The sequence below is a fragment of the Artemia sp. Qi Xiang Cuo genome, chromosome 4 (assembly GCF_049724085.1).
Source record: "Artemia sp. Qi Xiang Cuo chromosome 4, ASM4972408v1, whole genome shotgun sequence".
Lineage (NCBI taxonomy): Eukaryota > Metazoa > Arthropoda > Branchiopoda > Anostraca > Artemiidae > Artemia > Artemia sp. Qi Xiang Cuo.
Window position 1 is genome coordinate 31745115 of NC_142797.1, and position 13366 is coordinate 31758480.

Genomic DNA, 13366 nt, shown 5'->3' on the forward strand with positions numbered 1-13366 from the left:
TGAAAAATGGTGATGCAGCTGTGAAGCCAGTCTTATTTGTACAGGAGACATTAAACCCCGTGGTCTGCATGCCTGCATTATAGCCTGTCCAATAGAAGATATTAGACGAGGTGTGTCAATACCTAAAGATGAAAGTAGTAGACAAAGAGATGGGCACACAAAGTTCAAACACTTCTCTACTGACGATATTTCGTTAAGAAATTCGTAGGAATCCTTCCTTGTCGTAATGGATTTGATTTCACTTCTTATTATTCTTCCAACGACTTTGATGAGCTGATCCTTTCTCCATTTTCACTATCTGCTTTCACCTCTTGGTGAAATTCTCGTAATATCCTGTCAACCATATCTCTAAATGTTACGAGTGTCTCTTTCCCGTTTGAATTGGACACAACCACTCGTTCGCCATACTCACTGGCTAGCAAATCCTTGGCTTGACAAAAGCTGTAGGCCAAACTATCACAGTCAGTTTCAGAGAGAATATGAGCCATCTTTGTTAAAATGATCGTCAGAGGTACAGGCTCTTCACTGTTGGCATAGCACCAAAGCGCTTCTTCGAAAGCGGCTTTCCTTGCACTATCGCACGGTCTTCCCTTCCGTTTCTTTGGTGGAGGAACGTGACTCACTTCTTCTTGACCAAAGAATTTTTGTGGAGTCTCTTTTCCTGTCCTGAAGTTCACTGAGCATATTTGATGATAAACGGCATCCTCTGCATGAAGGTCAGAAGTCTTTGAATTTATCCGACCAAGCACTATCATGGCCCACTGATAGTTCCTGCTCTTACACATTTCACTAATCAAGCAGTCGAAGCTATGAGTTCGTACTGTATAAGTTTCAACTAATTCGCGACTTGCGATCTTGCATTTTTTCACTGCTTGACCACAGAATAGGCAGTTCTTCGAAAAAACAAAGCTTGGAGCTGAAGATCTGGTCGGGGAACTGCAACGGATTCTTTCTGCTCAAGTTTCCTTTGAGAGTTCTTTTCTCTGTCGATCCGACGTCTGTCACAGAAGTTACGACGAAACGCGGTATGGACTTCATTTCCAGTCGTCACAGTCCTGCTGCTACCTCTTTCTTTGCTTGCGTTATTCACGGCATCGGCTCCTTTCTCGGATAATATGGCAGTTTTTTCACCAGGTTTGATGCTCCTTTGGCATATTGGGCATACCATATTTTCTTCATTGACGGTTCTAGAAGAAAAAGAGACTTCTTAATTTATTTATTTTATTTATTTAACATACATAAAAATACAAAAAAACATTACTCCCCACAGAGAGCAGAGCTCGTAAGGTTGGGTGTGTAAATAATGGGATGTTTTATGTGGGAGGATCTTTCCATGGGGGAAGGGACATTGCTATGAATGGGGCGACGGATTTCCCAGCATTATTTAAAACAACAATCAGAAATTAAATAAAAAAAACAATTTTTTCAACTGAAAGTAAGGAGCAACATTAAAACTTAAAACGAACAGAAAGTATTACATATATGAGGGGGTTTGCCCCCTAGTCAATACCTTGCTCTTTACGCTAAAGTATTTTTTAGTACTTTCAAAAGAGTTTTCTATTCTAATTAACCGGCCTTTGTGATTCAGGGGTTTTTGATTCAAACAAAATTCGAACTTTAGCATAAAGAGCGTGGTATTGACTAGAGGCGAACTCCCTACTATACGTAATAAAAACATACGAATATGGAAATTCGTTACCTGAGTTAATTCGTAAGTTACGTCAAAACAAAATTTCGAAAAAGCCATTTAGCCAAAAAAAGGAAAATTAATATGCGAATATCGTTTTAATTATTCATGTACGGTGAACCAAAATCAATGCTGCATTAATTCAAAAATGTTCAGAAATTAAATAAAAAAACAAGTTTTTTTGAACTGAATGTAAGTAGCGACATTAAAACTTAAAATGAACAGAAATTATTTTGTATTATTTTGTCACTGGTTTTGCCAAAGTCGGACAAGAAAGAAAGAATCGAATTTTATCGCTTCCAATCAGCAGTTATACCAAACCAATCCTGCTCAACTCATCCTCAGGGCTATACTGTGGTGTTCTCCTCCCCATAGTATAGTGCAGACGGTTTGATATCAGTCTATTTTCCCTTCTTGCTTTAGTTTTTTTTTTCTGTTTAAAGCTTTTTCCAATAGGCAATGTTTAGAAGTCCTCCAAAAAAAATGTCCCCCCAGATCCCAAATCAAATTCCAGTGAATGTGCCATAGTGAAAGATACCCATCTTGGCTGGTCATGCACACTTTCTCAAAGTTCAAATGATAGCTCCAATTCGGAGAATAGGACAATGATAAGTGTAGGGGCTAATGTAACCATAAATGATGATAATGGGTTTCAAGAAGTCCTCTCTAGAAGCTCTAAAAAAAGGAAAAAAAATCTCCGAGAAAAATTAATATCCGGATTAATATCCGATTAATATCCGAGAAAAATTATTCCTATTTGGGCAAATCAAACCATACAAAGAATACACACCTAAGCCTATCTAGTGTCAGAAGTATCTCAAACTGGGACACACAACAAACAAATGCAATGAAATTTTCAAAGAATGTAGTAATTGTAAATCTTTCCATCCTAAAGAGCTGACAATTTGCATCAATACTCAGCCTACATGCATCAATTGCAAAGGCCCACATGAATCTACAAAGAAATTATTATGCCCTGCATACAAGAAAAGAGCTCTAACACTCCAAATATCAACAGAGACGGCCAGCCCATACCCCTTTGCAGCAATGGACGCAAATGCTGCCCAACAATACCAACTAAAGCCTGTAATGAAACCAACCAAAACCCCCAAGTCAAATGCCCCCAATGCATCAAGCACCCCATATAAAACACCATCTTCTAAGCCCCCTTGCTCAAATCCCTATCAGAAGGAATCACCAAGCCAACAAGCTTCCTTGTCCGGTGAGATGAGGTCAGCCATGCCCCCCCTCCCAAGAAGAAACAAACCAGAAACACTACCAGGAATTAACCCCTTAACCGAAAAACAGGATGCACAACCAAAAATGCAATCCCCAAATATATGCTTATTCATTCTGAACTGTAATGCAGTTTAGGCCATGAATGTACATCAACTACAGAAAACAAAAATCATTGCAGAATTGGCAAAAATCTACATCCCAGATGATATGCTCATTCAAGCAAAAAAAGATCTTGCTTTACTTTTAACAAAGCTGAACATTGATACACAGTCATGAAAACTAAATCAACAACACAACATATATCAATACTCCAGTGGAATGTAAGATCACTCACAGAATATAATCTAAATGAACTAATATCTTTTATGAATAATAATGACATTAATATTGCTCGTCTCCGGGATACTTATTTAACCCAAAATCAGCAACTTAGGTCTCTGGAATATACTATCCTCAGAAAGGATAGATCTTCAGAGAGAAAAAGAGGTGGGGTAGATTTATTAGTGAAAAATAATATAAAATTTTGTGGCATCAATTTTCCAGATTTTGCAAATTATGTTGACGCAATTGGTATCAGTGTTTGGCTGAATAATTAAAAAACCTACATAATAAGCTTTTATAACCCTAATGGCCAAACTACAGATGCCAATGATTTCTTTAATTATATAAATAATTCTAATATGTTAAAAAATATCATTATTTGTGGAGATTTCAATGCCCACAGCCTTTTGTGGGGGAATAAACCAGCAAATAAGGCTGGTAAATTCATTGAGCATATGACTTCAAATAATAATGAATTAGCTGTTGCTACCCCTCCAAACCTGAATACATATTTCAACCCCAAAAGTGGCAGATTCTCCACAATTGACCTACAAATTGTTTCATTAAATTTTTTGAATAAAATTTACATAAATAAAATTGATAGTCTATGTACTGACCACTTTGCTATAGTTTGCTCCCTAAATGAACCTGCTGAAACTATATCTCATACCTCCAAATATATCAACACTAAAGCAAATTGGTCTATGTTCCAAAATAAGCTAAATGATGAAATTACAAGTTTCACCCAAATTTCATGCATTTCTAAAACAACAGTTGACACACATGCTGAAGCCTTGACATCTTTACTAATAAATACAGCTAATCATGCTATCCCCAGGACAACACCTAAGAAAACTTTCCCTAAACAAATTCCTAAAGCATGGTGGACAAATGAGTGCCTAAATAAATGTAGAATAAAAAAGGCAGCTAGGAGAGATTTCATAAAAAAAACCATCACCTACTACATATTTAAAAAAATTACAAGCAGAATCTTATCTAAAAAGGACTATAATAGATGCTAAATATAAATACTGGAATAATTTTGCAAATAATCTCTCCAGAGAAACACAATAGCCAATTATACACAAAGTTATAAGCCACATCTGTGGGAAAAAGACTTCCCCCAACCCACTTTTGTATGAGCTTATACATAATAATACCCATTATGACAATGATAATGAAAAAGCTAACCTATTTGCAACTCTTTTTGTTAATAAGCTAACATCAAATAATCAAAGAAAACTGTCCCCAATTCCTATGAACCCAAGTTACCAACCACGCCCAGGATCCGAGTACATAACTAATCCATTCTCAATCCAGGAATTGAATAATGCAATACATCATATCAGGACCAAAACTAGCGGCAGCTATGACAATATACATCCTACATGGATAAAGAATCTCACACCTTCATACAAACAAGAACTGCTAAATTGTTGTAATCACGCTTGGGCATCTTCTATGTTCCCCAATATATGGAAATGTTCGTCCCTCCTACCAATCCTAAAGAAAAATAAACCCAAAGATAACCCTGAGTCTTATAGGCCCATAATGATTACTCCTGTGCTGGGGAAAATATTGGAGAAAATGATCTATCACAGACTCCTCTGGTTTGTTGGGAAAAATAATATGATGCCTCACACTCAAACTGGATTCAGGAAACACCACTCCTCAACAGATGCTTTCATTTTGCTAACAAATGCAATACATGAATCTTACTCAAAAAATAATGTCCTAGTTGCAGCTTTCCTATATTTTGAAGGGGCATTTGACAATGTGAACCACCAAGTCCTTTTAAACAAACTTTCGAACCTTGGATTACCCCCTAAGCTAGTATCTTTTATTAGATCCTTCATAGAAGTGCAAAGTTTCATCGTTTGTGTTGGTTCAGCCTCTTCACCCCAGAAGACAATAACCAAAGGCCTACCTCAGGGAGCAGTCCTCAATTGCCTCCTATTTGCCCTATATCTGTGGGACATGAACCTACCCCACACGAATCTACAATTAGCTGATGATCTGGTGCTATGGTCATCTGGCAACACCTTTCAGATAGCACAGTCAAATCTGCAAAAGTCACTTTTCCAGTTTGAAAAATTCTCTCAACATTCAGATTTACCCATTGCACCCACTAAGTCAAAAATAATCAAATTTCACCGGAAGTAAAACCTTTTTAATGCAAAAATAACTCTAAATAAAACAACTATTCCAGAATATCATCATATTAATTATCTAGGTCTCATGCCTGACCAAAAACTTAATTTCCACCTCCACATTTCAAACACAATAAAAAAATTCTATAGAAAAACAATTATACTAAAAAGACTTCTTTCCACACCCTGGGGCTGGAAGGAGAAAACCTTACTCCAGTTTTATACATCATATATAAGACCCCATATTGACTATGGGCTCCTCGTATATGATGCATGTGCAAAGACCAAGATGCAAAAAATTGAAACAACACAAAATGATATAATACGTCTCATATTTGGTCTTAGGAAACCCACAAGCACCAATTTTCTGCTTATGGAGAGTGGATTAACAACAATAAGGGAGAGACGCAGCTTTCTCTTGACAAAACATCTTACAAAAATTGAATCAAATAGCTCACACACACTACATGATTGGTTAAGAAATCCAGCTATGTATAGAGGCAGATGAGTATGCCAATATTCAGAAGAAGTTCCCCATACCAGCAAAGTCTATTGCACCTACTTTCCCCCGATCCCCCCCCATGGACTTGGTCAAGTCCCATAATAAATAATGAGTTCTCAAAGTGGAATAAAGATTTAATCGCCATTGATTTTGTCCAGAAAAAATTTGCAGAACTTAATACTATTACCTATAAAAATCACTTCCAAATATTTGTTGATGGGTCAAAAATGAATGACAAGGTTGCAAGTGGTGTTCTCCTTCCTCACCTGAAAATTGCAATGGGCAAGAGATTATATAATAATGTATCTATAATGTCTGCTGAGTCAAATGCCATAATCATGGCATTAGAACACCTTAAGGAAAACCAACCTTTGATTGCAAATTCAAATAATATTATCATATATTCCGACTCTATCAAGCCTTGAGTTGCTGGCCTCAGCTCCTCAATATAAGTTGGACATTGACACTTATCATTGTCTCAGTATTATAGATAATTTTGCTTCAAGTGGCATAAAAACTTATTTTCAGTACATTCCTAGCCACTCTGGCATAAGTGGTAATCATCAGGTTGATGAAATAGCAAAAAATGCTATAAATATTGACCAGCCAAGTGGGAGACCAATCCCAATTAGAGATATTTTCCGATGGAGGCTATCAGATATTAATTTTAATAAGATTAATCCTATCTTTTCCCCCTTTCCCAATAAGAATCTTTCTAATATTTATCATAGAATTCGTTCTGGAACAAATGGACTAAATTTCTTTGCATTCTCATATAAGTTTTCTAATTCAAGTGGTTCAATTCCCCTGTCCCCTTTTTGCAGGCATTGTAATATGAATAATGAAACAATTGACCATTGCCTATTTGAATGTAATATGCTGACGTCTGCACAACATACCTTGCTTTGTAAACTGTTAAAATGCTTCAACCACCACAAAATCTCACTATCAGCCAAGAGCCTAGCCAACTATACATGCACACAGAGCACAGAAATCGATATCTATCATCTTATATTTGAACTCCTTGAGTCAAAAGATCTACTGATATCTGACAATATCTAATAAATAAGAGACGACCAAGCCAGTAGCTCTGTAGCCCACAGAGTGAAGCAAAAAGAAAAGGGCTAAATAGTACTAACTGAATAGCCCGCCTGCTGTGAATTAGAAGAAGAAGATGAAAGGGGCTGTCCCCTCCTCAATGCCTCACTCTTTACGCTAAAGTTTGGCTCTGTCTCACAACTTAATTTTTTAAAACAATAAAAAACCTTAGCGTAAAGAGCGAGGCGTTGAGGAGGCCCTTTCATATATGGAATAATTTCTGTTCATTTTAAGTTTTAATGTCACTACTTACTTTCAGTTAAAAAAACTTGTATTTTTAAATTTAATAATAACAACGACCACACTGCCTATTTTAATAGAAAAAGCAAAGGATTAAACAACAAGGAATGGCTTTAAGAAAGTGAAATTTTTTTCTAAATGAAATATCTGAATTTTTGAACTTCTGTAAGTGACGATTTTAGCAATGCTTTAATTTTAGTTTTAATGGTCATGTATTTTATTGTAAGTGTTAATCTATGTGTTGCTGATGATGGCTCTTAGATATAGGGCCAAAATATTCATTTAGGAATGCTCAATGTCTTAAAATAATTCCTTGTTGTTTTGCCTTTTGTTATTTCTATTCCCACTAGAAAATTTTTCATTAAGTCAACATAGCAACTCCTTTATGTGTACTATGGTATTGTGCATTGTGAACATGCATTTATATGTGCTAAGGGGCGTCGTTAGGGGGGCAAAGAGGGTAGTTGCCCCCCCCCCCAATAATTTGGAAAAAAATATCATACAGCCCACACTCCTTGACTATCCCGATATGAACCCCTCTTGCCCCCCCCCCAATAATAATGCTAGAGATCTGCTCCTATATGTACTGGAATTATTTGAGAGCAAAAGCATAAAAACTATTTCAAACTGATAATGGGTTTGAATCCTGTATGTTCTTCTGGTCCTGGTGTTAACATGTTCCATTAGAAAACGTGATCACTTTAAAATGATGGCTTCTACAGGGAGAAAGTCATTTTGTAATATTCTTGTAATTTTGAAATTGCTGCAAGTTTAAGAGATATATACATAAATGCAGCATTGGATAACATCTTATTGTGGTTAAGTCCAAGTGCCTAAAAAACAAAATGATAAAAGCTTGACATTGGCTGAACTAGTAATTGCAGAGGAATAGTAACAGAATTTTAGCTCCCTGTCAAAAGGTCTTTGACTGTATCTACAGGAACTTTAGAGTTGCCATAAATATAAGACATTTATTACATCACATGAAGTGTGCCATCCATCACTTTTGACAAAGCTGAAATAGAAGTTCCATTAAAAATATCAATCCAAATAAATCTACAGGCCCAAAAAAAAAATACTCTGACTTCCAAAGGAAACTAATAATAATAATAATAATAATAATTTATTTTTAACCCGCTAAGGTAACAAAAGCGGAGTATAAATAAAAGAAAAGAAAAAATACATACAAATCGACTAAATACACAGTAAAGACACTAAATCAATGAAGGAGGCGTACAAACCCATGATGAGCTGGGAGAGCCTTCACTGTATGGGGGAGTTTGTCAGCAAGCTCAACTAGCTTTTCAGTTATATCAGGAAGCCCAAAAACTGAGACAAGGTTACGGTTCCGGTACCACGGAGGCAAATACAGTAGAAAACGCGAGAACCGAAAATAATAAGAACGTAATGACCGGGTATTTTTTCGCCCAAGAATGGGATAAACACCAGAAAGGAACAAAATTGAATGATCAGTAAAAACAGAATACAATTTAGCAAGGGTCTTCCTACTGTATTTCCCCCGATTGGCAACAATTTTGGAGTAAGATACTTGGATCTTTTTCTTACAATTCGCCACGGCTTGTTCCCGGAGAGATTTAAGATTTTTAGCAATGTTTAAACCCAACCACCGAAAAGAAGAGACACATGGGACAGAAAAAAAAGCGCAATCTAAAGGCGAGTTACAATTACTGTTAAACGAAAGATATTCACATTTAGAGAAATTCAGTGATAGACCAATCTTACTAAGGTTTGTTGCAACTGTAGATACAGAAACAGAAAGACCTTTTCTAGTCCTACTAATTAGAAGTATATCATCAGCATACGCTATGTAAGAAAGATTAATCGCCTGAAAAATACAAGTGGTTGGGATAGAAGATAAAACAGAAAAAATGCAAAGTTTAAAGATAGAAGGGGAAAGGACAGCACCTTGTCTGACACCACGCCGAACCGGAATTTTAGAATCGGAAATAACCCCTTCAGCTTTTATTCGTAGAAAAGAATTGGCATACCAATAACGAAGGAGAGACACCAGAGAAAGATTAATGCCGTGACTAAAAAGGGAAAACAGAGCTTGTGAGTGGACGACGCTGTCAAAAGCCTTGGAAAGGTCCAAGGCGCAAAGATGGAGTTCATATCCCTTTTTAGTCGCATCGATAAAAAGATTAATTAGAACTCGATGGGCTTGCTGGCACCCTACCCCAGACGAAAATCCAAGCTGATTTTCGCCAAAATGTGCACTCGATATGGACGGAAGAAGAACATATTCAAACACTTTACTGAGATTGCATGACACAGTTATTGGCCGATACGACGAGCAATCGCTAGGAGGTTTCCCTCTTTTAAGAATTGATGTTACAGACCCACATAGGAAGCTATCTTGCTCATCCTCTTAGCTTACTCTTACAAAAAAAAATGTTGATGCTAAATGCATCCTGCAAGATTGGAAGAATATTGACATCATACCAATATATGAAGGAGGGAATAGAGATCATGCCAGCAGCTATCAACCAGTTAGTCTTATCTGAGGAGAAAAGAACCTGTTCAAAGAAATGTCTTTCAAAACGCCATCTAAAATTTATTCCAGTTTGTCTGCTCCTTTAGAACTTGGGCCATCCCTGAGATTCTACTGGAAGCATGCCTACACTAGGATGCATACAAAAATTCTTCTCCTACTATAAAGTTGGCCTGTAGAGTTTCTTTTATTGTGACAAAAGTTTTATCTCCTGATGCTGAAGCTTTTAAGTCATCTTGGGATACTCATTTTAGCTGAGCCCCTATCATCAGAGAGAGGTGGTCAAAAGGACTGGCAAGTGAAATCTAAGGTAACAAGGATTATTCCTCAATCTGTAATTAACAGAATTATGTTTGGTGCATGTCTGACCATTGGGCTCTGAACTCCCAGTCACTAATTTCAGCAAGTAGTTTGGTGAGAAACAATCTCTTAAAGATAACTAACAGTTTACAACGATAGAAATTGAAAAATGAACCCCAGTAAAATCTTGTGAAAAAAAAATCTTGTGAAAAAATAAAGCTTTATACAAAAAGTATATATATATATATATATATATATATATATATATATATATATATATATATATATATATATATATATATATATACTAGAAAAATAATATTAAATTGAATTTATTTTTCTTTTTTTCAGAATTTATCTGGAAGTGAAGACACTCCTCGTACTTTGTAAGTATCAGTTTTTGTTTTATAGGTTTAGTCAACATATTGTTTCTTGGATATCAACCAGCATAGTAGTTTCCCTTGTTACTTTTGCAGCTACACTTAACAAAAAGAAATATGCCAATAAGGTTGGTTTTTGGGAGGTCATTTTTTTAAAAAAGTTTGTATTTTAAGATGAAAATTAGACAAAATAAACTCCTTTAAATGAAAATATAGAATGATTTAAAACACAATACAAACATAACTGTCCTTTATATGAGGGAGGTGCCCCCCCCCCCTCTAAAAAAACATACTGTAGATAGTGTGGTATATAAAACCAAGATTGGTAAAATTAAACGTCTTGTATCAACAATTTCATCTTGCTCTATATAACTTTAAAAAAAGTTTTGAGCATTATATCTTCAATCCCCGAGAGCCAGGAATGGCGTCTGCAAAGCATCGCCAGACACCTCGTAACTGTGCTGCAGCCATGACATCCTCCCACAGCAGTTGAAGAGACAGCTATGCACTTCTCAGATCCCGGTCGTACTGCCGTTGTATGGTGGCGCCACTCATAATGTTTTTTGGAGTTGACCCTTTGGCGTGCAAAGGACGTGACCAAGGTAAGTTGGTCCCGAATGCATAAGGAGGTCACTAATTAATGGCTGACTGGTTTGTTGACAGACTTCTATGTTGGTGACTTTTTCCTGCCAGGGATGAAGTTAATGATAATAAGTTTTTATTCAGGATGTTTTGAGTATGAAGGATGAAAAAGGATTAAGTTTTACCAAAGAATAAAATGACATAAAAAAACTTTCAAAACATGCTTTAGTCTACAAATGCACTGATAATTTTTTTTTTTTTCAATGCTACAATGGAAAAATGGAACATTAACAGAGTAGCAAGGAGCACTTTTGATGTGAAAACTTGTCATGATTTCCTGATAACCACATTACAAAATTTAGTATGGGCACCACATGCTTTCATTTTTAGAATAAAAAAAAGGACTTTTCCAGGTAGGATGGGTATTTTTTCTTTTGGCTCTTTAAATAATTATGAAAAACTTTTAATTTTTTCTTGCTGTATTTGTTTTCCTTCTTGTAGATGCTACAATTTTTTTTTATATTTTGAATAGTTTTATTCAATTTTGCACATTTACTGCTAATATTACAAATTTCACAATGTTATTCTTTTTCTTTATAGGTATGTTGGAAACCTTGACCCAAGTGTGACTGAAGAGCTGATTCTAGTTCTATTTGGACAGATTGGACCTGTTAAAGGATGTAAGATCATTCAAGAGGTATGTCTTTAATTATGATCTTTATTGCAGTTCAGTCTTTTTCTTTCTATAATTCTCAACATATCATTTGTAGCTGGAGTCTCATTGGGTACCCAGACCTTGCACACAGGGTTGTAAGCTAAGTAAATGAGTATGCAAATATACCCTGGAAAGATTAACGTATAAAACAAGAAATAGACCACGGAGCCATAATTCTTCAGTACTGACTTAAGACACGGGTCTTGTGTCTTCAGTGTGGATTTGGAGATACACCCAGATATTTTTTTTTGCCTAGATGGGGAAAACCCTTAAAATCTTGTGAGCCCACACTAATCAATTACTTTTAGCTTCATCCTGAATGTCACCTAGGTTTTGCCTCTATTGTCACCTTCCTTTCTTAGTCTTTGTGGAATCATGGTCTTACAATTTTATTCCAAAAACCTTCATTGATCTGAACATTTTTGAATGCTTCATACCAACATTTTTTTACTCTTACCATGGACATGGTAAGAGTAAAATGCTTCATACGTAAAATCTCCCTTTATATCCTGTACAATCTCATGAAAGAGACCCTTAAGAAATAAAAAGGACACATAATCTTTGTAAATTGAGTGACTTAAGAACAGGGGCGGATCCAGGACTTTTTAAGGGGGGGGTCAAAATAGGTTGATCTGATAAACTTGCGTTAGGAGAAAGTTCATTTAACGCAGACTTGCGTTAATTAAGTAAAATACCCTACTTTAGACTACGTTTGTGGGGGGGGGGGCACGCGTCCCGTTGCCCCTCCCCTGGATCCGCCATTGCTTAAGAAGTTAGTATATCTAGTCAGTGTGCATTAAATAGGTGTGCATATTAATTTGCCTAAAAATTCTGTTCTTGGCAAAACCTTCTTGGTAAAATTTCTATTAATAAAAATCTGTAGATTAAGTCTATATTATATGATATAGACTTATATACTATAGTCTACATTAAATTGTGATGCAACCTGGATAAAATGAGCAAATGTTATCTTTGATATTCATGATATAGGATGTAAAGATGATCATCTGAAAAGATGATCTAGCTAAACCATGCAAAGATAATACTAGATCACATGCAAATATGATCTAGCGCAAGGGTCCGAGTTACACCCGGCTGGAATGATTAAGGTATAAAAGTACACTTATTTCTTGTTCAAACTTCATTTTGAGCGTTGTTTATTTTGGGATCTAAATAGCTAAGCGTGCTGATGCGTTGTGTCCTTAAGATTTTTATTAAGCCTTAAAGTAAAGAAAGAACATATAGGCCTACAACAAAATTTGAAATATATTTTTTAGCAACGTGATGGCAAGCTTTTGAAATTAATTACTTTATTTGTAGCTCAATTATGGTAGGAGTAGCTGTTATAATTGTACATAATCTTTTTATACGTTTTTTTTAAGTGATTTTATATTAAAAAAAACAATTATCAAAATCAAAAATATTTATTTCGTAAGCTCTGACACTAATATAGGGAAAATGTCCAAAGTAGCGATTATTCTTAGAAGCTTGAAAACGCTGATAAAACACCAGAAGAAGATGTCTCTGAATTGCATTGTGCATAATTTTATATGGGGCTCCTAACAGTTGCTTCCATCTCGCTTCCCCAATGTGAAAGTTTTTAGGTTCTCTAAAGAAATCTTGACAATCACTTTTCTCTG

The 13366-nt window shown here is 35.8% G+C and overlaps 1 protein-coding gene across 1 annotated transcript in view; it reads left to right on the forward strand.

Annotated features, from left to right (window-relative positions):
- The window catches only part of LOC148953014 (cytotoxic granule associated RNA binding protein TIA1-like), a 316849-nt gene that overhangs the window by 17543 nt on the left and 285940 nt on the right, over positions 1 to 13366 (forward strand). The window contains exons 2-3 of the mRNA XM_089088228.1: positions 10401 to 10435; positions 11612 to 11708. Coding sequence (XP_088944354.1) covers positions 10401 to 10435; positions 11612 to 11708 — 132 coding nt within the window. The remainder of the gene's footprint in view (positions 1 to 10400; positions 10436 to 11611; positions 11709 to 13366) is intronic.